The following is a 23637-nucleotide window of genomic DNA, read 5'->3' as shown; positions in this document are numbered from 1 at the left end:
GCGCTTCACTTTAAGTACATTTTCGCTTTAGATACATGCTTTGGACCCATTGCGTACGCTAATGCGGGGTATACCTGTACACAGCTGCAGAGTATGCAAATAATGATTACAAAAGTAAAATGTACTGTACCTGCAATGGACAACCATCGGCCCTGCATCTGGAGGGTTACACGTTTTAACTCGTCGCAGGAAAGCTAGGAAAGGTGTGGGATGTTCTGGAACTCCATGATCTGGCCATGCAGTAAACTGGAACTGCCTTACTTCTCGCTTTTCACTCGATCCATTCTGTCAAATAGAAAATGTGGCCAACAGATTCCCATAAGCATATCAAGAAAAAGAGTAGCGTTTTTGGAGGAATGACAGTGTGACATATTGTTACAAGCCCAAAAATGGCACTGCCATTTAAAACAGCAGTGATGCTTCCCTGACAACGTGTCAAATTCTTCTTGTTGGGTAAAATCTTTGACAAGATTTAAACAGCTTGAGAGTGTCCTTTTGATCTTGATGGCAGGGCGGTTAGTCAATTGCTCACAAAGCATTTGTTCACAAAGACAAATTCAAACAACGTGGATATAAGGGATTTATTTTGTATATCAATTGTGCTGGCAAATATAAAATTGAAGTGAATTCTTAAAAAAGCTTTTGATTTATTTTGTTAATTTATTTCCAAGTTGTGACACCTTCTTTTAAACATGCTTAAAAAGTATATAGAGACAGTAGTCGGGTGGTAATCACCACTTTATGAAGTGCAGTAGATGAACCTGGTTCTGAGTCTGGTGGTAATCACCACTTTATGAAGTGCAGTAGATGAACCTGGTTCTGAGTCTGGTGGTAATCACCACATTATGAAGTGCAGTAGATGAACACGGTTCAAATAAACTCATTCTGACCACTTTGGACAAATCACGTAATCTCCCTCACGCATCAAATATTGTAGGTGAATTGTAAACTCTTGAAGCCAGGAATGTTCTATGGACAGATTACATATATATATTGAAGTGCTCTACCTGAGAATAATGGATTCAGTAAACTCATGCACCATAATACTGTATTTGGGAGAGACAAGATACAGTTTTTGGAAATGTAAGAGATAGAATTGAGACTACAGTTTTACAGATTAGTACTGGTAATTGCCTCGGAGCGCAGAGTCTGAGAGGGACGACTGCATGGTGCACTTCTGGCGTCTATCATCTCTCTAGTGCTCCCTGTATTGACCAACACAGCATGTCAGTGTATCTACAGTATCTGCTCCATTTTTTGCCTTGAATCAGTCAATGTAATGACTGGTTAGCAATAAGTGAGATTAAGCCGGAGCACAGTTATTGTTTGTAATTTTTCTGTACTCATTGGGACTTACTCATTAAACTTGTAAACTGCCAATCGCAATGATTTTGTGGGGAAACTGCCATTCAAGACAATGGCAGTTTCCGCGGAACCTAGCTAAAATCGCCACTATTACAGCTGAATAATCAATAAGGTCCTTTGATTAAAAAAATTATGTGGTGGCTTAAAACTTTCTGCCTAATAAATTTGTGTAAAATGTAAAACCGTTGTTTAATAGCGGTCTTAACTGCAATAAACAAAATGAGCACTAACAAGCCTTCCACTTGGTACATAACCCCTACTTCACTTCTACTCAAGGAAGTAACAAGCAATGCAAATAAATGGTTACCTTATAAAGTGCAAATGTCCTGACACAGTAGGTTGCGAGCTCAACAGTATCCAGTAGAGTCACCTGGATAAGGCCATAGGTTTCTGTGCCCCTGCTTGGCCAATACTGATCACATTTTACCTAGAAGAAATGTACATTGTGAATTTTATTACCACCATAAAAAGAACAAATGTCATTTATAATGAGCAAATGCGTGACAGAATTACTAAAGTTAATCGCCCAAACCACCTCTACTGCGGTATTTACCAGAGAGTTTACTGTCCAAATCCTTTTATCCTGAACAGACTTTGAGTCTACTGTGAATTTATGAAAAATATCACCTTTTATTTGATAAAGAAATGGAGATGCCCATACATTTTATCCCAGTTTAGGAGCACAAACAACAATGCTCTGATTTTTGTATAATAAAGGTTTTCTTCTGTCAATACAGTTATAAATACAATTCTAGAAGGTAAGATATATAGAAATATATTTGTCTAGCTGAGAAGTATTAAATATACTGAGCCTCAAAAACGTGAATATTCCCTTTGCTAATTCATGTGAGATTAAAATGTAATGACATTATGCTTGTGCACTTTAACTCTTTAATAAAGGGTTTGATTTTTTAAAGTACATTATATTGCATAATTTATACTACCACACAGAATAAAGAACACCAGAATCTCTTGCAACATCTGAAATGAATGTACAAATGTTTAAGGTCTACACTAATTTGGTTCACTTTACTGTATGTAAAAAAAAAAGTTCCTTAATAAAATACAAAAAAATGTTTAATGGCAACCAGTTTGGTAACAGTATCAGCAATAAAAAGCTGATATAAGCTTTAATATTCAAATAAAATGCTATGGTAAAATAGAAAGGACAAAATGATTGTACCCCAAAGAAAAATTAAATTAAATGCACACCACTAATTAAAATATAACCTTTATTTTTATTACTTAAAACATATATTACTGAGTGTATATTTAACAATGTTTAAAAGAAAATTAAATCAAATAACACATGCACCAGAGCCCCCTCTCATATATACACACACCTAATTGGTAAATAATGGTAGGGTGGTGGGGATAAAGTGGTGCAATCAGCAATGGTGGAATAACCACCAAGTCAGTGAATAGCACAGATGGTATAATAGTAGTATTATCAGCAGAGGGATTATTCAGTCATTGTTAGCTCACCATCAGTGGAGTACTTGATATAAAATGTGATGTAATGCCTGTTGCATTGCCCACACTGAATTTGTGAAAATATTAAACATGTATATATAAACTGCAGTGAAGTAAGGTAATGCAATCACATGTGCTACTTGGACCCACATCAGTGAGCCCTTAGCACCCCTTGCACAACAGATGTACACTTGGAGCGTGTTGATAAGACAAGTGCATCAGGAGGCACAATGTGAGACTCCACAGGCAGGGGGATGCAGACTGAAAAGTGTGCACACCCCTAGGATAAAGTATACATTTTCCTGGTTATATTATAATTGCTGGAATAACTAGGATAAAACCTACACTATGTTAACTAATCTACATTACAAAAAGACTGGTTATTTCCTATGGCCTGATTGATTCCTTAAATGTGTCTAAGCTATTGATTGAAATGATGCACTATTTGCAGCATAATTTAAAGCTACAGTCCTGCCTCAGATCCTCCTGAGTTGAATAACACTTCTATATTTTCAGCTCCCTGGCATTTTAGTCTCAGAGATATTTAACAGTGACGTTAACGGAGGTATTTCCTTTTTTTGTAAAATATTTAAATTGCCATCCAATAATAAACTGTATTCCTATAAGCCCGTGGAAACCATGGGATTTGTCTGCCATTTTAAATTCCCTGGAGGGAGCACAGACATTGGTAACTCCACTGGTAAGTATATCATGAACCAGGCAGTCCTGAGAGATGAAAATATCATGGACCAACTCCATGGACACCCTGATTCCCATGCTGCTAAAAATAATTATACATAAAAAATAAAAAAACGAAACAACGAGGCAGGACTGCTCCTTTAAAGTGGATGTTATAATTTTTAGTTTGGATGCAGTTGGCCTGCAATCTTGTGGCTTTTCCGGCGGGGCTCTCTGGGAGTCTCTGGGTGCTCCCCGCGGATGCCTGGGGGCTTCCGAGTGGTCCTCGTGGGTGTCTGGGGGCTCTTGGTTGTCCCTGCGGGTGTCCGGAGGCCCCATGGGTAGTCCCCATGGGTGTCTGAGGGCTCCAAGGGTGTCCGAGGGTGGTCCCTGCGGGTGTCCGGGGGCCTCCAGGTGGTCCCCACAGGTGCCCAGGGATCCTCAGGTAGTCCCCATGGGTGTCTGGGGGGCTTGGGTGGTCCCCCATGGCATCTGAGGGCCCTATGAGTGTCCAGGGGTCCTTGGGTGGTCCCTGTGGGTGTCCAGTGGTCTCCGGTTGGCCATCCTTGGTTGTCCAGGGGCCCCACGGGTATCTGGGGGTCCTCGTGTTGTCCCTGCGGGTATCCGGGGCACCAGGGGTGTCCGGGGGTCTGCTGGTGGTCCCCACGGGTATCCGGGGGCCCTCGGGTGGTCCCCGCGGGCGTCTGGGTGGTCCCCGTGGGTGTCTGGGGACCTCCAGGTGGTTTTCAGAGGCCCTCATGTGGTCCCCTATGGCGTCCAAGGGCCCTATGGGTGTCCGGGGGTCCTTGGGTGGTCCCCGTGGGTGTCCAGGGTTCTCCGGTTGGTCCTCCTGTGTTGTCCAGGGGCCCCATGGGTATCCAGGGGTCCTCACGTTGTCCCTGCGGGAATCCGGGGGCCCCAGGAGTGTCCGGGGGTCTGCAGATGGTCCCTGCGTATGTTTAGGGGCCTCCGGGTGGTACCTGCAGGTGTCTGGGGGCCTTTGGGTGGTACCGGCAGATGTTTGGGGGCCTCCAGGTGGTACCCGCAGGTGTCTGGGGGCCTTTGGGTGGTAACCGCAGGTGTCCAGAAATCTCGCGGGTGACCGGGGGCCTCTGGGTGGTCCCCGCTGGTGTCCGGGTGGTCCCTTCGGGTGTCCGGGGGCTTACAGCTGGTCCCCACATGTGTCCGGGGGACCTCGAGTGGTCCCCACGGGTGTCTGAGGATCTCTGGTAGTCTTCCCAGGTTGCCCAGGGGCCCCATGGGTGTCTGTGGGTCCTCGACTGGTTCCAGCGGGTGTCTGGGGGTTCCAGGTGGTCCTCACGGGTGTCCAGGGGCCCACAAGTGTGCAGGGGTCCTGTCCAGGGACCCTATGGGTGTCTGGGGGTCCTCGGGTGGTGTCCGAGAGTCTATGGTTGGTCCTCCCAGGTTGTCAGGGGGCCCCATAGGTGTCCAGGGGTCCCTGTGGGAATCCGGGAGCCCCAGGTGTGTTCGAGGGTCCTCCGGGTGGTCCCTGCGTGTGTCCGGGGTCCTCCGGGTGGTCCCTGCGGGTGTCTGGGGGCCTCCCGGTGGTTTCCAGAGGCCCTCATGTGGTCCCGATGGCGTCTAAGGGCCCTATGGGTGTCTGGGGGTCCTTGGGTGGTCCCCGTGGGTGTCCAGGGGTCTCCGGTTGGTCCTCTCATGTTGTCCAGGGGCCCCATGGGAATCCAGGGGTCCTCATGTTGTCCCTGCGGGAATCCAGGGGCCCCAGGAGTGTCCAGGGGTCTTCAGGTGGTCCCCGTGTATGTCTAGGGGTCTCCGGGTGGTACCTGCAGTGGTCTGGGTGCCTTCGGGTGGTACCGGCAGATGTTTGGGGGCCTCCAGGTGGTACCCGCAGGTGTCTGGGGGCCTTTGGGTGGTAACCACAGGTGTCTGGGGGCCTCCGGGTAGTACCCTCAGGTGTCAGGGGGCCTCCGGGTGGTACCTGTAGGTGTCTGGTGGCCTCCGGGTGGTACCTGCAGGTGTCCAGGAATCCCGTGGGTGACCGGGGGCCTCTGGGTGGTCCCCGCTGGTGTCCGGGTGGTCCCTGCGGGTGTCCGCTGGCTTCCAGCTGGTCCCCACATGTGTCCGGGGGACCTCGAGTGGTCCCCATGGGTGTCTGAGGATCTCTGGTTGGTCCTCCCAGGTTGCCCAGGGGCCCCATGGGTGTCTAGGGGTCCTCGAGTGGTTCCAGCGGGTGTCTGAGGGCTTCCGGGTGGTCCCCATGGGTGTCCAGGTGCCCACAAGTGTGCAGGGGTCCTGTCCAGGGACCCTATGGATGTCTGGGGGTCCTCGGGTGGTGTCCTCGGGTCTATGGTTGGTCCTCCCAGGTTGTCAGAGGGCCCCATGGGTGTCCGGTGGTCCCTGTGGGTATCCGGGAGCCCCAGGGGTGTTCGGTGGTCCTCCAGGTGGTCCCTGCGTGTGCCCGGTGTCCTCCGGGTGGCCCCTGCGGGTGTCTTGGGGCCTCTGGGTGGTACCCGCATGTATCTGGGGGCCTTCCAGTTGTCTGGGGGCCTCCGGGTGGTACACGCAGGTGTCTGGTGGCCCCCGGGTGGCCCCACAGGTGTCCAGGGGTCCCATGGATGTCCGGGGCTCCTCGGGTAGTCCCTGTGAGTATCTGGGGCCCCCACGTGTCTAGGCGTCCTCGAGCTGTCTCCACAGGTTTCCAGTTGGTCCTCCCGGGTTGTCCAGGTGCCCCACGGGTGTCCGGGGGTCCTCTGTTGGTCCCTGCGGGTATCGAAGTTATTTTCTTCTTTCTTTTCTTCTTTATCTTCATCTGTTAATTGTAATCCAATTGGGGGTATTCTTTCTTCTTTATCTTCATCTTCATCTGTACAGTCCATTAGAATACAATTGGGGGAATATGTTGCCTCTGCAGCTTCTTGGCATCAAATGAGACTGCACAGGCCTTATATAAGGCCTGTGATGTCACATTTGACTAACAAATGGTTCTCAGCCAATCTGATTGGCTGGGATAACCATGTGACAGGTTTTTATTTTTCTAAGGATGTGACGTCATCAAAAGGGAGGGTAGCCAGCCAATAAGAAAGACTCTGCTTCCCTTCCCTTTAAGATGATGTCACCAAAACTAAAATGGCTGCCAACACATGGTAATAGAACCAATACGATTGGGGGTCATCCTATTGGTTGTATTAAACCTTGTGACTGCAGCCATTTTTGGAATGGCTTTGATTTCTTGCCTTTAAATTCTTCATGGGCAAGCTACCCAGCTACCTGAACAAGCTCTTCACCCCTACCACTTGCAGCACTTATCACCTGAGATCAGACTCCAAAAGACTATTCATGGTCCCAAGGCTCAACAAAGTATCCGGACGTCCTCCTTCTCCTTCCGTGCACCCCAAAACTGGAACAACCTACCAGAGACTCTCATATCCACCACCAGCTTAAGTTCTTTTAAATCTAAGGCTGTCTCACATTTTAACCTGGTCTGTATCTGTTTCATACGCTCATAATATATATTTTTTTTTAACTGTGCACGCAATGTCTTGTATATAATCTATACCCTGTTCATTTATGTAACTGTACTTGAAACCATGTATTATTTGTTTTACTCTGTGCCCAGGACATACTTGAAAACGAGAGGTAACTCTCAATGTATTACTTCCTGGTAAAATATTTTATAAATAAATAATAATTTCTACCTGAGAGACCCCCTGCTTCCTGAGTTAAAGGCCCTGGTATGGGGTGGCAGTATCGCTGCCATTTTTTAAATCTTCCCCATCCTGTGACCGAGGGATTTAAATGCTGAAGGAGATACCGGGGCCTGTTACTCAGGAAGCAGTGGGGCCCTGAGGCTGAAATCAAAGTGGTTCAACTCAGGAGACGCCCCACTCCCGCAGACTATTAGTAAAAATGTAATTAAAGCAGCTTCATTACCTTAGCGGATAGCCACTACGGTAATGATTGAAAACATTTTTAAAGGGGGTTTTGATACTAGTGTGCGTGAGCAGGGTACATTCTGAAGTGAACCGCATTGATTTCAGCCTCGGGGACACCCTACTTCCGAGATGCAGGCCCTGTTATGGGGTGCCGGAATCCCACTGCAGGATTTCAATCCAACAGTCACGTGACGCGGGAGATTTAAAAGTACATGGGCTACCGGCACCCAATACCGGGGCCGGTATCTCAGGAAGTAGTGGGTCTCCCGAGGCTGAAATCAATGCGGTTCAGCTCAGGAGACCCACTGCTGACGTACACTATGATTAAAATCAATATTTTAACTGTACTATCGTCTGTAAGAGCTGTGCATGGAGACACAGCATCTCCATGCAGCTCTTCAAGACTGATTTTTAATATCAGTTGCCGCTCGCTATGATTTATAGCTCGCGGCACTAATAAAAAAAAGGGGTTGGCCAATAAAAAAATGCACTATTGACCTTTAAACAGCAGCAAACTTCTATAGGGAGGAGTGTGGTATTATGTACAGTTTCTCACAAATATATTAGGCAATCCTTTTCCTTGCTGCATACTCCCTACGGGCATTTTAATATAGTATCACTGAAACGTCATAGGGGTATGTTTATTGGCTCATTTGCTTTACATACTGTAGCAGTTACTGAGCCCCTACCAATTTTCCAATTAGTGCAAGTACAATACACCCCAGTGTCAGTCTGGACATCACCCTCTATTGATGAGTAGAAGAATGTATAAGGCTCACAAAAAGCAATATGTGTAAGTTTTATCATATTCACTTCAGGGAATTTGTGCACCCACAGTTTACCTCTACAGTAAGGTAACTTTGATACTGGCTTTGGCCAGTTTTTATTTTCACTACTCACATAAGCATATGCTTTATTTAACCCCTTCAGGGTTTTGTCACATTTTGTCCATGGGACAATTATGACATATATTCAGTGTATGTACCTGCATACGGGTATTGACGTGTCATGCAGGCTTATAAATGCTTTTTTTGTGCTGGTATGGCTCTCTTCTAGCTTCGGGTGGGGGACTGTCACTCCACACAGTCAATCCCTCCCTGCCCTTGCCTATTTCCTTCCCCCTGTATGGTAAAGCAGTGCAGTAGCTCAGATGGTCTGAAGCAGCCCTACACATCCCAGCTAAGATTATTGGGGGGAGAAAGTGTGTGTGTTGTATTATGTGGTGTATTGTGTTATGTGTATTGGAGGTGTATGTGTATAGGGGGATATGTGTATTAAGGTTAGGTGTATTGGGGAGGGGTATGTGTATTGGGGAGGAGTATGTGTATTGGTAAGGAGTACTGTATGTGCTTTGGAGGAGGGCTATGTGTATACGGATGGGATATGTGTATCGGGGATTTCTGTGTATTGGGGGGTATTATGTGTATTGGGAGATGAGTATGTATATTGGGGGAAGGTTATTATGCGTATTGGGGTGGCTGTGTTTTTTTTGGGGGGGTTATGTGCATTGGGGAGGGGAGTTATGAGTATTGGGAGAAGGGGGGTTGTTATGTGTATTGGGGAGGGAGGGGCTTAGTATCATTTCGGATAAAGGATTTTCGATGGACCCAGAAAAACTTAAGGCTGTTTTCGATTGGCGCCTGCCCAATTCTCTTAAGGCCATTCAGCGTTTTTTGGGCTTTTCCAATTACTATAGGAAATTCATCCGGAATTTTTCTACCTCTGTGGCTCCCATCACTGCGCTTACTAAGAAGGGAGTCGACCCATCTGTGTGGCCTCCGGAGGCCGTCTCCGCCTTTGAAACCGTGAAGCAAGCTTTTGTTTCGGCACCCATCCTTCGTCATCCTGATACTAGTCTTCCGTTTACGTTAGAAGTGGACGCCTCTGATTGTGGAGCGGGTGCCATTCTCTCCCAGAGACTCTCCCCTCAAGATAAATTGCACCCAGGAGGATTTTTTTCGAAAAAATTCTCCCCTGCTGAAAAGAACTATGATGTCGGCAATAGAGAACTCCTGGCTATCAAGATGGCTTTACAGGAGTGGCGACACCTCCTGGAAGTCTCCCGCGAACCAATTGCTATTTTGATAGATCATAAGAATCTTCTCTATATCGAAAGTGAACATCGTCTAGGATCTCGTCAAGCCCGCTGGGCACTTTTTTTTTCAAGATTTAATTATACTCTATCGTACATCCCCGGCACGAAGAACATAAAAGCTGATGCCTTGTCCAGACAATTTTCCCCTGAGGAAAAATCCGAAGAAATCCCAGAAACAATTGTACCTTCGAAATGCATAGTTTCCACCAACTCTTTTGATATTCTTGAAAAGATCGTAGAAGCCCAGTCACAAATTCCGAGTGGTCTAGAGGTACTGGAAGGAACTCTTTATGCCGCCCCCAAGATCTTGGAATGGGGTCACTCCGTCCGGTCAGCCGGCCATCCCGGCTTCAAGAGAACTTTGAATCTCATTAAGCACACCTTTTGGTGGCCTAATATGGCAAAGCTCATTCACGAATTTACACGCGCTTGTCCAGTTTGTGCACAGAACAAGACTCTTCATCAAAAGCCTTCCGGGTTACTCATGCCTCTTCCAGTACCTGAGCGTCCATGCTCACATATTTCAATGGATTTTATTGTAGATCTTCCGCCCTCTAGAGGTATGACTACCATTTTGGTCATAGTAGACTGATTCTCGAAACAGGCCCATTTTGTTCCCCTCAAGGGTCTTCCCTCATCTCCCACCCTGGCAGATATTTTTTACCAAAGAAGTGTTTCGCATCCACGGGATCCCTACGTTCATAGTTTCTGACCGAGGATCGCAATTCATATCAAGGTTTTGGCGTGCTTTCATCAAGAGGCTTGGTATGGCCTTATCCTTCTCTTCAGGCTATCATCCCCAAACTAATGGCCAAACTGAGAGACTTAATCAAAGCCTTGAACAGTATCTACGATGCTTTATTTCTGATACCCAAGATAATTGGGTTGATCTGTTACCATGGGCAGAGTTTGCTTCCAATTCTCTCCGTAATGAATCTATGCAAGAATCTCTGTTTTTTGTGAATTACGGCTTTCATCCAAGTCGGCTTCCAATCTCCAACACTTCCTCAGGAGTGCCAGCAGCCGATGAACGGGTAAGCACGCTACAGAACTCATGGATCAAGATACAATCCGCACTCCTTAGGACAGCTCAGAGGTTCAAATCTCAAGCAGATCGTCGTCGTCAACAGGCTCCCAATTACAAGCCAGGGGATCGAGTCTGGCTATCAGAAAAGAATACAAGAATGAAGACTCCTACCCTGAAATTGGCACCTAGGTTTTTGGGGCCTTTCTTGATTCAGGAACAAATCAATCCTGTCACGTTCCGCTTACAGTTGACTTCATCCATGAACATTCCCAATGCGTTCCATGTATCCCTGCTCAAGCCTTTCGTTCAGAGCAATCGCTTCCCTGAAAAAGCCCGTAAACCCAACCCTGTTAAAGTCCAAGGACATCTGAATTCGAGGTACATTCCATTGTAGATTCCCGTATATCCAGGGAAAAAGTACAGTTCCTTGTACATTGGAAGGGCTATGGTCCAGAAGAGCGTTCCTGGATATCAAGGGAGGACATTCATGCTACAGCTCTACTCAATCACTTCCACAAGAAATTTCCACAGAAGCCTTGGATGGATCGTCCTGAGGTCGATCCTGATGGGGGGGTACTGTAAGGAATCGGGGGCCAAGTCCCTTCCGGCGTGATCCCTCCTTACCTATTACCAGTACTGCAGCGGCTGCTGCCCCTGCCCCCCGTCGCAACCCATGCCGCCGCCCAGTGCGTACCTTGAACTCTGCCGCCGCCATCTTGGATTCTGGCACTGGTGTTACAGACTCTCAGCTGTGCTCTTCTACTTACTGGTCTCTCAGCCACTCACGAGCAGCTCCTCGACACGCCTCCGCCATGCCCCTCGTCCGGATTGGTCACTGTCACTTTAAATATCCTGCCTTGCCTTCACTTCCTTGCTCTGCATAGCTCCTTGCTACCTGTGTTTCCTGGAACCTGTGTCGTGCTCTCTTTGTGTTTATTCCCTACAGCTACTGACCCGGCTCGTCTGAACACCCCCTCTGGCTCCTGAACTCGGCTTTCCTACAGACTACTCTAACCTCTAAGACCCTCGGACTCTGCTACGGATTTTGACTAACGGAACTTTCTATATCCTCAGACTCGGCAAGTACTTGACCATTCTTTATCTACATCCAGGCCTGGCTACGCTACTATGCCACATCCCGGACACGCCCCCTCTGCTGTCGGTGTGTATACTCTACATCCCACCTCAGTACAGGGGACTGGTCTGGTCTGCGGGCTGGACAGCGTGACAACAGTTAAGTATGCAACAGCTGGTAAGTAATTATGCAAAGATGTATAAGTGGTAATGGAGCTGGATACCAATAAACCATTATTGGGTGCTAGAAAGCAAATTCACCCTGGCTGTCGTGAAAAACCATATTATCCAGTAAGAAAAGCTCATCCCACCACAAAAATGCAATACATTTAAAAATAAATAAATTAAAAAAAACACTGATATTGAGTAGTACCAAAGACAGAGCACACATTTCAGTCCATATGCACTGAATAAGGGTGCTCTATGCACTGAAACGGTAGATCTCTCTTTGGTGCACCGGGCTACTCGATATGAATGAATAAATTTTTTTTTTATTGCATTTTGTGGTGTGCTGAGATTCTCTTACTACATCTGTAAAACAACATTACTGTTACAACCCAGTGTCATCAGCTAATGCCGTCCTAATTGCAATGTAAAATGTGATCTCTATGAGAAGCACCTGCAAAGCTACACTCTCTCGAGCCTTTCGGTAGCAAAAGGGCACGATATTTAATTTACTGTTTATTTTGCTTCTCGCTTGTTAAAGCTGTTACATTGTAAAAATACAACAGTTAAAAGGCAATAACTAAAATCGAAGCTACCAATTAATGTATCAGTTTATAGTGTGGGCACTGAACCAGGAAAAATTAACATTCACAGGATACAGATATTGTTACTTTGGCTATTTCACCCGTGCACTGCAAGACACTGAAAGGAAATTAAATCTACATTTTTCATAAAAAGATGCTCAGTGAATGCTATATATTATAGCTTGAAGTTTTATTTTGACACATTTTTGAGGAGGTAGCTCATAAAAAGCCCCAATTCTCATAAGAGACCCTTTCATTTAATGAAAATAGTAACAAAACGAGGAAAACAGGTAACATTTGCATTAAGTAAGCCTTTTTAAGTGGCTAAACACAGAAATTGCTTTCACGTAGATTATAAAATATATGCTTTTAGGATTTTGTGAAAAGCAAAATATGACAATAAATTCTGTATTTTCAGAGCCCGATCTCAACTTATTGAACAGGGTAATTGGTATTACCGTACCTCACACACCATCATCTGAAGATTATGAAAAGAGGTGGTATGAGTCAGGAGTTTCAAAGGGTGTGCCTCAACTAAACGCATCAGATGGCAAGTGATAAGAATGTATATAATTTCTCCATTTTTAAGATAACAGCTTGGTACAATAACATTAGAAAAATACTTTCAAAGAAAAAATTTGCTGCTTTGTTTAAATAAATGTTTTTCCATAATCTTGTACATTTTTCGATAATTTGGCTAAAAAGAAAAAGCGAATGTGTTAAACAGGTACTAGTGAAAGGAAGAAGCATATCATTGAAATCCAGAACATAGCATTTGATGGCAGATAAGAACCACTTGGCCCATCTAATCTGCCCATTTTCCTGTCTGTTGTAGATCCTCAGACCCATTTGATCCCTGGCATTCTTACAGTGTTTAGGAAAGGCTTAAGTCCCAAGCATTTTTGTATTCCCTTACTGTAATAGTCAAAGTCGAAGAAGAAGGCACCAACACTCACTTAAAGAGAGAAAATAGAAGCTGAATGTAACTAGTGCAATAATAACTATCTGACAGGTGAAACCCTCTCAGAGAGTGACCATGAAAATAATGATATCCTATAAGAAGAGGTTAGCAGGAACCAAAATAAACTCATACTGTATATACAGTCCACGTCAAGAGGTAATTTGATAGTAGTCATATATAACCTCTTCTAATATATATATATATATATATATATATATATGTGTGTCAAAAGGAGTGCTACTGGGTGTGGCTAATTGTATAAACCAAGAAACAAAGATGTCAAGAGCAACATCCAATGTGACAAAAATGCACCGTGAAATACCTATATATCTCTTGAAAAAGGGTCATTTAGTTAACCCTTTGGCCAAAGCGTATAAGCCTGCGAGCCACTTTCAAGGCATGACCATAATATCGCAGGTCCTAACACTAACTGATTAAAAATCCTTATTTACCTCTATAATTAAAGGATGGATGGTCCTGGCAAGAAATACAATATAATGAAAACAAACTATAAAACAAAGCAATGTATAAATTTGATGCGGCAGCTACAGTACATTCTGGTAGAGGACAAAAATAAAAAAAAAAATGCCAACTACTGTAAATAAAGAAGTTTACCACATGTGTATGTGCTGGGGCTACACAAGTGCATTACTTTCATCCAGGGTGAAGGTCCGCGCAGGCAGGGCATACTTGTTGATGGTACAGATGGGCGCCAGGAGTTTTGTAGTTCATAACAAGCATTCTTTATTCAACAAAGCATTATGGTTACAGCTTCTTCCTCACTTTCTTATGAGCTGGGGTGAGGAGGCACAGTTCTTAGGCTTCGGGAATAGATTACAAATCAATACAGAACATTGAGAGGCTTGCTCTTACTACCACTTATCAGCCCTCTTTTCCAGGGTCCCAGTTGAGGGTCCCCTGTTTTCCTCAATCCTATTGCACCTGGGCAACCAGGGATGGTTAATCTGGTGCTCCAACACTTGGGGCTGCTGCTTGTTGTCAAGCACCATGGCTGGTATTGTAATCAGGGCAACAATCCCACAGGGACTGGTATCAAGTCAGTATTTTGGCTGTACACAGAGAACCCTCCTGGGTTAGCATGGTTTTCCTTTTGCTCTTCCTTTAAGCCTTTATCCACTGTAGATCCTTCCCCTTCTACTTCAGTTCCCTACTCCCAGGGCCTCGCTGTAGGGACAATTAATATACTGATGCATCTCCCTTACCAAAGGGCCCTGCTGCCTGAAGACATTTCCTGGGGACACTTTCCCTGTACTATAAAACAGCAACAGTGACTCTGGTCTAACTCTAATTACTCACTGTTTAGGTCATTAGCTGGACCTCTACTCGGCATCTCCCTGACTCTTACACTCCTCCTGGAATCCTCTTGCTCTGCTCTTTTATGACACCCCTCTCACCCCCCTGTCTCTAGGTAAAATGGCGGCGCCTTGCTAAGAGAGCCACCGGCGATCCGATCGCCGCTCCAACTGCCCGCAGACCTCCCCACACTCTCCCCATCCTCCACTGCCAGTCACAGTGGAAGGCAAGAGGATGAAGGGGGACCGGGTCTCTCACACACACACACACACACACACATATATTTAAATACAAAAAGAAGACAAAGAAATCCCAAACACAAGCACTCTGATCATGTAAAAAATAATATGACAAAAAAGTTTAGTGCTCATGGACTAAGATAACAAATGAACCATAGAGAAAAATTATAACATACATATAAAAACAAACGGGGATAACGCAGTCAAAAACTAATATCCCAGTCAAAATGTGTGTAATAGACCCTAAAACCAGTGTAAGTCCTAGTTGCTAAAAGGAAAGTGGGGGAGAAGATCTTAGCACTCACAGCGGGAATCCAAAGATCCCACATAAAGTCATGACCGGCCGAAAGAGTAATATGGGGGAAAAGAGGTTAATGAAATGCAGCTGAGGAACGGAATCCTGCTCCCAATAATATGATGGTATATCTAGATGCAGAACAGTTGGCAGTATAGGGCAATCATGGAGAAATGCTCAAGATATAAAGTCAAAGTTCATATCACCATGTAGTCTTCAGCGCCTCTACTCAAATCATCTGGATTCCTTCCAAAGTGCTGCAAAAGCTCAATGGCCGACACATATATATATATGTGTCGGCCATTGAGCTTTTATATATATATATATATTTGAAATAGTCAACATTTCCTTATCTTTTATTGTTTAATCCCTAAAGGGCATACAATGAATTGCAATGCAACATATTCCGTTATTCACAATCAATGCCTATGTTAAGAAATACTTTTTTAAATTAATTTATCAACCTTATCATAATGTTATATGCTTGCTTGTGTTTTATTTGTCAAGTACTGTATGTGAATATTTCAGGGCTCAGATTAATTGCTAGGAGAATACTGGAGCCCAAGGGTAGGATAGTGGTTAACAAAAAGTAGTAACATTGCTTTGACAGAAATTAATTTGTATTCACCATGGATAAACTGAAACATAGGATGTAAACTTATCATAATACATCAACACACTTGACTGTCTAAACTAAAGTTTAAAAAAAGAAACATTTCTCTCAAATGTGGTTCTCTAGCTTAGATTTGGCAATACAACAAGTCACATTCTGTAGCAGAACAAGCATACTGTACAGTACTCTTTCTTACCTGTCACCATACAGTATGCCACCAAATTTCTTATGGCAGCACCATTAGCCCAAAATAACTCAAGAACCAGGAGTTACATAAAGGAAACTGAATTGAAGCATATTGAATGTCTTTAGAAAATTGTGTATGGGTAAACCCTTTGGCAAACATATTGATTTCTGCTTTACACTGTACACACCAATTTTGTAATGAACTGCAAGAAAAACAGGTAGAACCATATTGCTTAGCAGTGCTTCTCTATAAGACGCCTTCTACTTCCAGAAGACACAATTCAAGTAAATAGATCATAGTGTCTCTTCTCATAGGTCTTTTGGACGTTTAAAAATGTGTATATTTACCCTGGATCTCTCTTCCAGTTTTGTCATCATTACTACAGTTGCACCACGTTGCTCCCACATCATTCTCCAGAAATCGCCAAACGTTTCTGGAAGAGATCCTTGTGTTGCTATATAGGCATTCTGCTTTCTGTAACCATCAATGTAGTTGGAATTGATATAGTCACTTCCCGGTATGCCTGCAAAGGAGTCAGAGGTAGCTCTATAAAATTAATCATTTGGACTATGTTGCAAAATGAATGTTAGTGCTGCAAAAAGCAAACCTTTGATATTCTTTCACAGTTAAGCAAATAGGTGCTGAAATAAGACAAGGCAGGCCCTTATTTTGTAAGGTGTGATAAGCGCAGATTATGTGCTTTCATATGAAAAGCCCCATTGACTTTAATGGTGCTTTTCATGCGATAGCACGTCATCTGCACTATCACACCTTACAGAATAAGGGCCTTACTGTTCCTGAAAGCTAATCTTTATATACATCAGTCAGCCAACCAAAAATATTAGCCGTGATATAGTTAAATATGCTAAATTGTAAGGTAAGTTATGGCTCATTCAAATGAATATACAGTATAAGCCATAAATTGCCTTTAGACTTTGCACCACTTAGTAAATATAACCTGTAATCTCCAACTGGGTCACTACTGTTTTTATTCTTGACAAACTGGTATTTGTAAATAGCAGATGCAGTTTTACAGCAGTGGTCCTAATCACAGCAATGTACTTTAAAATGATTTTAATTAGTTTTTTATGTTAGTACTGTATCAAGCAGGAGTTAAGATCTATTAAACAACCACTGGCCAAAATATTACTGTGTCTGTATCCCATCTAGTTAGTTGTATGGAAACTCTTCACAGGAATAAACTTTAAAAAAACTCAGTAAGCATAGCTATTTGTCTGCATAATGCCGAATCAATAGCCCATTATGGATCTCTGTAGATATATAATATACATAATTGTCATGTAATCAAAATTACCTCAGGAGTCACTGTAGATGTAAACGATAGTTATACTTTAATCAATATAACTTTTAAAAAAAACAAACAAAAAAATTCTGTAGCTATAACTTTGTAGCGTAAACAATACAATGGCCCTCATGCTGATTACTTGTAAAAATATTACTAGCATTGCAGGACACTTTACTGGCAATCTTGAAAATGTATTGAATTACTAAAGTAATGGGATTTAATCTTTTTGTTGCCGGAGGGTGCCAGGAAGGCACTGTAATTTATCAATAATTAGGGTCTGATTTAAAGATTATTTATTCATACTCTGTGGTCAGAGTGCACAACTGCTCTCAGTTACAACAGGGGATCTAACATTTTGAAGCCAAGTAATGTATTCAGCTTTGACCAAATAAAGAGGCAACTGTATCAGACTCATATTTTTCTCTCCCAATAAGGATATACTGTGTGTGTGTATGTGTTGTGTATGTATATATATATATATATATATATATATATATATATATATATATATATATATATATATATATATATATATATATATATACTGTCATGTAGGTTATGGTGGGTAAAAAAAGTGACAAAAACCCTCCACAGTAAAGCATAAAGCAACTGTAAATATTACTGTATGTTCATTTGCATGTCTTAGACAGGTCTGCAACCCTGCCTTTCCCCATTGTCACCCAGCATACAGGGCTTCCACTGCAGCAAGGGATTCTGGGAAATGACATGCAAATGAGCACTCAGTGCCACCTTTTGTCTCAAGCTTGTATTACACAAGCCAATCCTCAAGCCAATGCATGCTGTTTTAAACACAGCTTTTAGACAGAGGCTGGGATGAGATGCAAAGCCATTAGACCCACTCACATACATGTTTCAACCTTGATGGGTATCATCAGTGTGAGGCTGATCTTAATGGCTAGCAGGTTTGAGAAAAGACTAGGTAATCACCACTGTCATTTAGGTTATGGTGGGTAAAAAAAGTGACAAAAACCCTCCACAGTAAAGCATAAAGCAACTGTAAATATTACTGTATGTTCATTTGCATGTCTTAGACAGGTCTGCAACCCTGCCTTTCCCCATTGTCACCCAGCATACAGCGCTTCCACTGCAGCAAGGGATTCTGGGAAATGTGTAATACAAGCTTGAGACAAAAGGTGGCACTGAGTGCTCATTTGCATGTCATTTCCCAGAATCCCTTGCTGCAGTGGAAGCGCTGTATGCTGGGTGACAATGGGGAAAGGCAGGGTTGCAGACCTGTCTAAGACATGCAAATGAACATACAGTAATATTTACAGTTGCTATATATATATATATATATATATATATATATATATATATATATATATATACATATATATATATACATACATACATACAGTATATATCCCCAATATTCCTACCTTCTTTGAAAACAGATGATCACTCAGCAATTTAACATTTTTTAAGTAGTTCACTGCCATCTCATCTTTATTTTTATTTATTTTTGCAAGAGGTTCTTCTGTGTCAGGGTTTCAGATTCCGTGTTTGGACAAATCAACAAATCAACAAATATATATCCCTTTCGATATAAATAACATGTACATGTTTTTTTTCAATTATGTGCTTGATCCCGAGTTCAGGATACATTTACCTCCAGCATACTGGCTTATTGGGGAATTTGAAATGGTCACAGACAGGATGCTGCTGATGAGCCAATCAGAACAATGACTTGTGGGGTTACTGGATAAAATATCTCCTGACAGGAGTCTTCTGGTGGAGATCACAGCATTTTTTAATACATGAACACAGTCACAAATTAATATTGCTCAGTGTTGGTTTTGGAGACACCTGTACTGGGATTTGCAGTGCCCAAAGTACATTGTACATCCAGGGAGTTACATTTATGTGTAGAATAGATGTTGATTTTGCTGCTAAAACTACTCCAAATATGGCCAGCACTTTGGTTTGGGAAGTTTTCGCTGCTGATTATAAGTAATAATGCATACCACAATGTAGTGATCCCAAAAGTCACATAAGAAAATATTTCTTTAAAATGTACTACAGATGCAGCAACGAGTATCCGAACACTTGCCTTTGAAAATCTGGGGCAATCTCCCAGTAATGCTGCAACATTTCTGAGATATTTTTGCAAACAGACTAATGGCCCATCGGATTAACACAGCGGGGATCCCTGGCAGTCTCATTCAGTTCGAATGGGACTGCCAGGGACCCCTGCTGTGTTAATCCGATGGGTCATTAGTCTGTCTGCAGAAATGTCACAGAAATGTTGCAGCATTACTGGGGTATTGGCACAGATTTTCCCAGGCAAGTGTTCGGATACTCGTTGCTGCATCAGTAGATGTGGTTTCATGAGGATTATGCCAGTGTAAACATACCACTTGAACAAGAACTTGTAAATACAAAATGTGTTGCATTTCACTGTTTCAAAGGTCAGCAGTGTATACATGTGAATAACTATTACCCATGACACCCCACTATGGGGGTTATGCACAAAGCAGTGATAAGTGTTTTTAAGTGAGATACATGCTTTTTGACGCAATTTATGACGCAATTTTTTTAGCAATGACTGTGTTTTGATGATGAAAAGTCCCTTAAGCGCGATACTGCAGTGTTATCACTGCTTTGTGAATCGCGCTGCACGCATTATTGAGAAATAAAGGCATTTATCTCACTTAAAAACACTTATCACTGCTTTGTGCATAACCCCCTATATGAGATACTTTGTTGGTAGATTGCTATGACAAAGGTAGAGTAAAGACTGTTATAGGTCGAAATATCCCAAGTAACTTGCAAATGCTTTGTGGTTGCAATGTGCATAAATCAAGAGTTAAAAAAAATATTCATTGTTCATTTCTCTTATCACAGAACCAGTGATTAGCAGTCCATCACTCACAGAAACCTGTCATGCAAACAATCACGAAAAATACAAGTCAAACTTAGATGGTTTTGATTTAAACACCCGTGCAGATATATCAAACATAATACTGGCAAGGAATTGTACAGATTATGAGAATAATGAGCAGATGACCTTGGGGAACTTGGTCCATGACTGATATATAGACAGAAAATATGACAGAGCTTTGAAAGTAAAAGCAATAAATGAAGCTAAATAAATCAGTTTTGAATTTACAGTAAATGCATGGTGATGTAGTTGATGCAAGGTTTATGTGGAAACTAATAACACACAATCTCAAAGAGCAGGCAATGTGATATCTCAGCACATTATTTGTATAAACGTTAAAACCCATTTTGTAGGCATTGAGTGTAACAGGATGGGAAAGAGAATGTGAAAGAAGGTACCACAGACAGATAAACAAGATGATTACAGGGTAGATAACACATGAACTAGCGACCTCTGTGTTTAACCCATTCAATACTGAGGGAGCTGTTTAAAACTGGTTTGCAAATCATCATAGCCTGGAGCATCAATGGAGTGTGGTACTGATGACAGTGATAGTTTAAATATACACGTATGTTTTCTTCAGTACCATCCACAAGGCCCAACTTCGTCTCAGTGAGTTAATTTCATGAGATGGTTCAGAATTTTTTTACTTCATTCTGCAGCAATGTATTTATTTACACCAGGGACGGCCCACTCCAGTTCTCAAGGGCCACCAACAGGTCAGGTTTTATGGATATCCCTGCTTCAGCACAGATGGCTCAATCAGTGGATCAGTCATTGACTGAGCCACCTGTGCTGAAGCAGGGATATCCTGAAAACATGACCAGTTTGTGGCCCTTGAGGGCTGCAGTTGTCCACCCCTGATTTATATTAAGCTACAGTATGATACCTTAATTCCAGAGAAAAAACCTAAATATAGCCTAAAGGTTATCATATGCAAGAGAACAACATGTGCCTTTTATTTAACTAACAAACATTTAAATTTCAAGTTAATTTACTGAATTTGAAATAAATACTTTGAGTGAAAGCCAATGTTGATTCTAATTTCACTGCATTTTCAGATTCGTGTGATGAGCAACCAGAGATATTTTGCAACTGTTTTGAGTGTATGGCTAAGTGCTTACACTAATACAATTTGTGTACATGTTTCTAAATCGTGCTGCACCTTAAAAAATAATAAAACATTCAAATATTTGTTTTTTGCCTTTTCATCTTAACACTGTGTAAAAAAGGTGAAAAAGAAATAATTGGTGGAAAACTAACATCTGCAATGTCTTAAATACATTCAAATCATACTGTATACTGCTTCTGGTACAACAGCTACTGCTACTCTATACTGTACGTGCTGCAGTCGTGCCCTTAGACACAGTGATAATTGAAACAGTGATCAGTATTTGTGTGATAATGGTTTAATGTCACAGTGGCACTGTTATCAACTGTTAGATACCTTACAATTGGGAAATAGTATATTTGATGGAAACTTGCTTTCTTTTATGAATCAATAAAACACCATATATTCTGCATGCTACAGCTGCCCTGTTTATTTGATTCAAGTTGCAATATCTAATTGGACCAGTGTGGCTCACAGATGTGCAGGGTAAAGCTTCTCCTTTTTGCTCTGAGTATGTTTAGAGCAAGATAAAAATTTGCATCAGGAACAATAATCCCGCCGAGCCAAAATACTGATTTCAAATGATGATCGCTCTTTTCATTGCATAATAAATAATATATAGAAGTTTAAATGCAATGTTTTGCCTTGTACTAAAACTAATATCAGTTCACACAATACATTTGATGAAATGCAGCGTGTGGCAAGACAGTACTTTGAATTAAATAAGACATGTATTTAATGCTATATATTAGATCGAAACCAATTCTGAAAACATTTGGAATGTAGTAATTTGTAGGTGAGTGTTACAAAAAGTAGGATAAACAGAACCTTTCCATTATGACTTGTAAAAAACCATATGGTTCTCCTGCACAAAACATGTTAATGCTTGACTTGTTTAATTAATTGTACAGTAACTTGATTTACATGGTTTCCTGGTGAGCAAGATCCTTTTTTTCCCACAAAGGTGCTAAGTTGTTCATCATACCAATAACCACAAACACTCAATCAGATAGCATTGAAGACTGATTGTGTGAATAGATACTTGGTTTCTTCTGTAGCCGAAAACATTAAATAAATGCATGTTGCTTGTAATTATGTTTTTTTTTTTCATAAAGAAACATCACCAACAAAGAAGAGACAGACTGCAAACAAGTAAATACAACTCCATGGTATCGGCGTGGGCAGTGCCACCAACAGGGGTGTGTGCCGGGGTTGGCGTCCCAGGCCTGTTATATTTTTTAAAAAGGTAAAAAAAAAAAAAAATATTTAAAAGACGGTGATTCCCCATGCGCAGAGCCGAGGTCCCAGCGCGCATGCGCTGGGCAAGCAGGGTGTTCGACCTGCTGCCTGTGGGCCGCTCCACACTGCTCCCAACGTGGAATGGAGGGGAAGCGCCGTTGCGAGCCTGCACGCGCCAAATGTGCTTCCCTTGCGCGCGCCAACCCAGCTTCCCCCGCGCGCCAACCCAGCTTCCCCCGCGCGCCTCAGCCACAGCAGCCACGGAAGTCGCCACCAGTCTCCCACCCAGCCGCCCACCTGCCCCGCCCCCCGAGCCCACCTCCCGCCCCGGGCAGCAGCCGCGAGGATATCAGGGGCAGAGGGGGAAGCGTCTGGCGGGCAATGAAGCAGGAAGCAGCACCCACCCGGTCAAGGTCAGTCACCCACCCAGGCAGTCACCCACCCACCCAGTTACTCAGTCACCCACCCAGTCACTCAGTCACCCACACACCCACCCAGTCACTCATTCAAGTATCAACCAAGTCACTCACTCACCCACCCAGTCACTCAGTCACCCACCCAGGCAGTCACTCAGGCAGTCACTCACCCACCCAGTCACCCACCCAGTCACTCACCCACCCAGTCACTCTGTCACCTACCCACCCACTCACTCACTCAAGTGTCAACCAAGTCACTCAGTCATCCACCGAGGCAGTCACTCACCCAGCCAGGCAGTCACCTGTCTTTTGTTGAAAATATAAAAACAAACAGATTGCATTGTAATGTTTTTTTTCGTATTAAAATAAGAAAACAGTTAGGTAAAAGTTTTGCGCTAAAAATATTTTTCCGCGGTAGGTGCGCTATGGGTTCTGGGGGAAGGGGGGTGCACCTTTCATTTGTCCTGGGCCGTATGATTTCTGTTGGTGGGCCTGGGCGTGGGCCCAATCATACATAAACAAATCAACTGCTTAGTGCTCCAAATGTACAGTACATGATTTTTTTAATATTATTTAGTATTTTGGGATTTGCCCTTGTATTCTGCCTATCTTATATATGTTGAAACTGATGAAGTAAAGGGAAATAAATGGGCATTTTAACTACTTGTGTGGTGGCCCA

At 43.0% G+C, this 23637-nt stretch overlaps 1 protein-coding gene across 40 annotated transcripts in view; it reads right to left on the bottom strand.

The window, feature by feature from the left end:
* The window catches only part of PTPRD (protein tyrosine phosphatase receptor type D), a 1925499-nt gene that overhangs the window by 70312 nt on the left and 1831550 nt on the right, over positions 1–23637 (bottom strand). For all 40 annotated transcript variants that reach the window (XM_075596164.1, XM_075596174.1, XM_075596156.1 and 37 more), the window contains 3 exons: positions 16332–16507; positions 1673–1792; positions 131–285 (listed from right to left, as the gene is read on the bottom strand). In XM_075596164.1, coding sequence (XP_075452279.1) covers positions 131–285; positions 1673–1792; positions 16332–16507 — 451 coding nt within the window. The remainder of the gene's footprint in view (positions 1–130; positions 286–1672; positions 1793–16331; positions 16508–23637) is intronic.

Source organism: Ascaphus truei, chromosome 1 (genome assembly GCF_040206685.1).
Source record: "Ascaphus truei isolate aAscTru1 chromosome 1, aAscTru1.hap1, whole genome shotgun sequence".
In the NCBI taxonomy this organism is placed as follows: Eukaryota; Metazoa; Chordata; class Amphibia; order Anura; family Ascaphidae; genus Ascaphus; species Ascaphus truei.
This window is presented reverse-complemented; position numbering and strand designations above follow the sequence as displayed.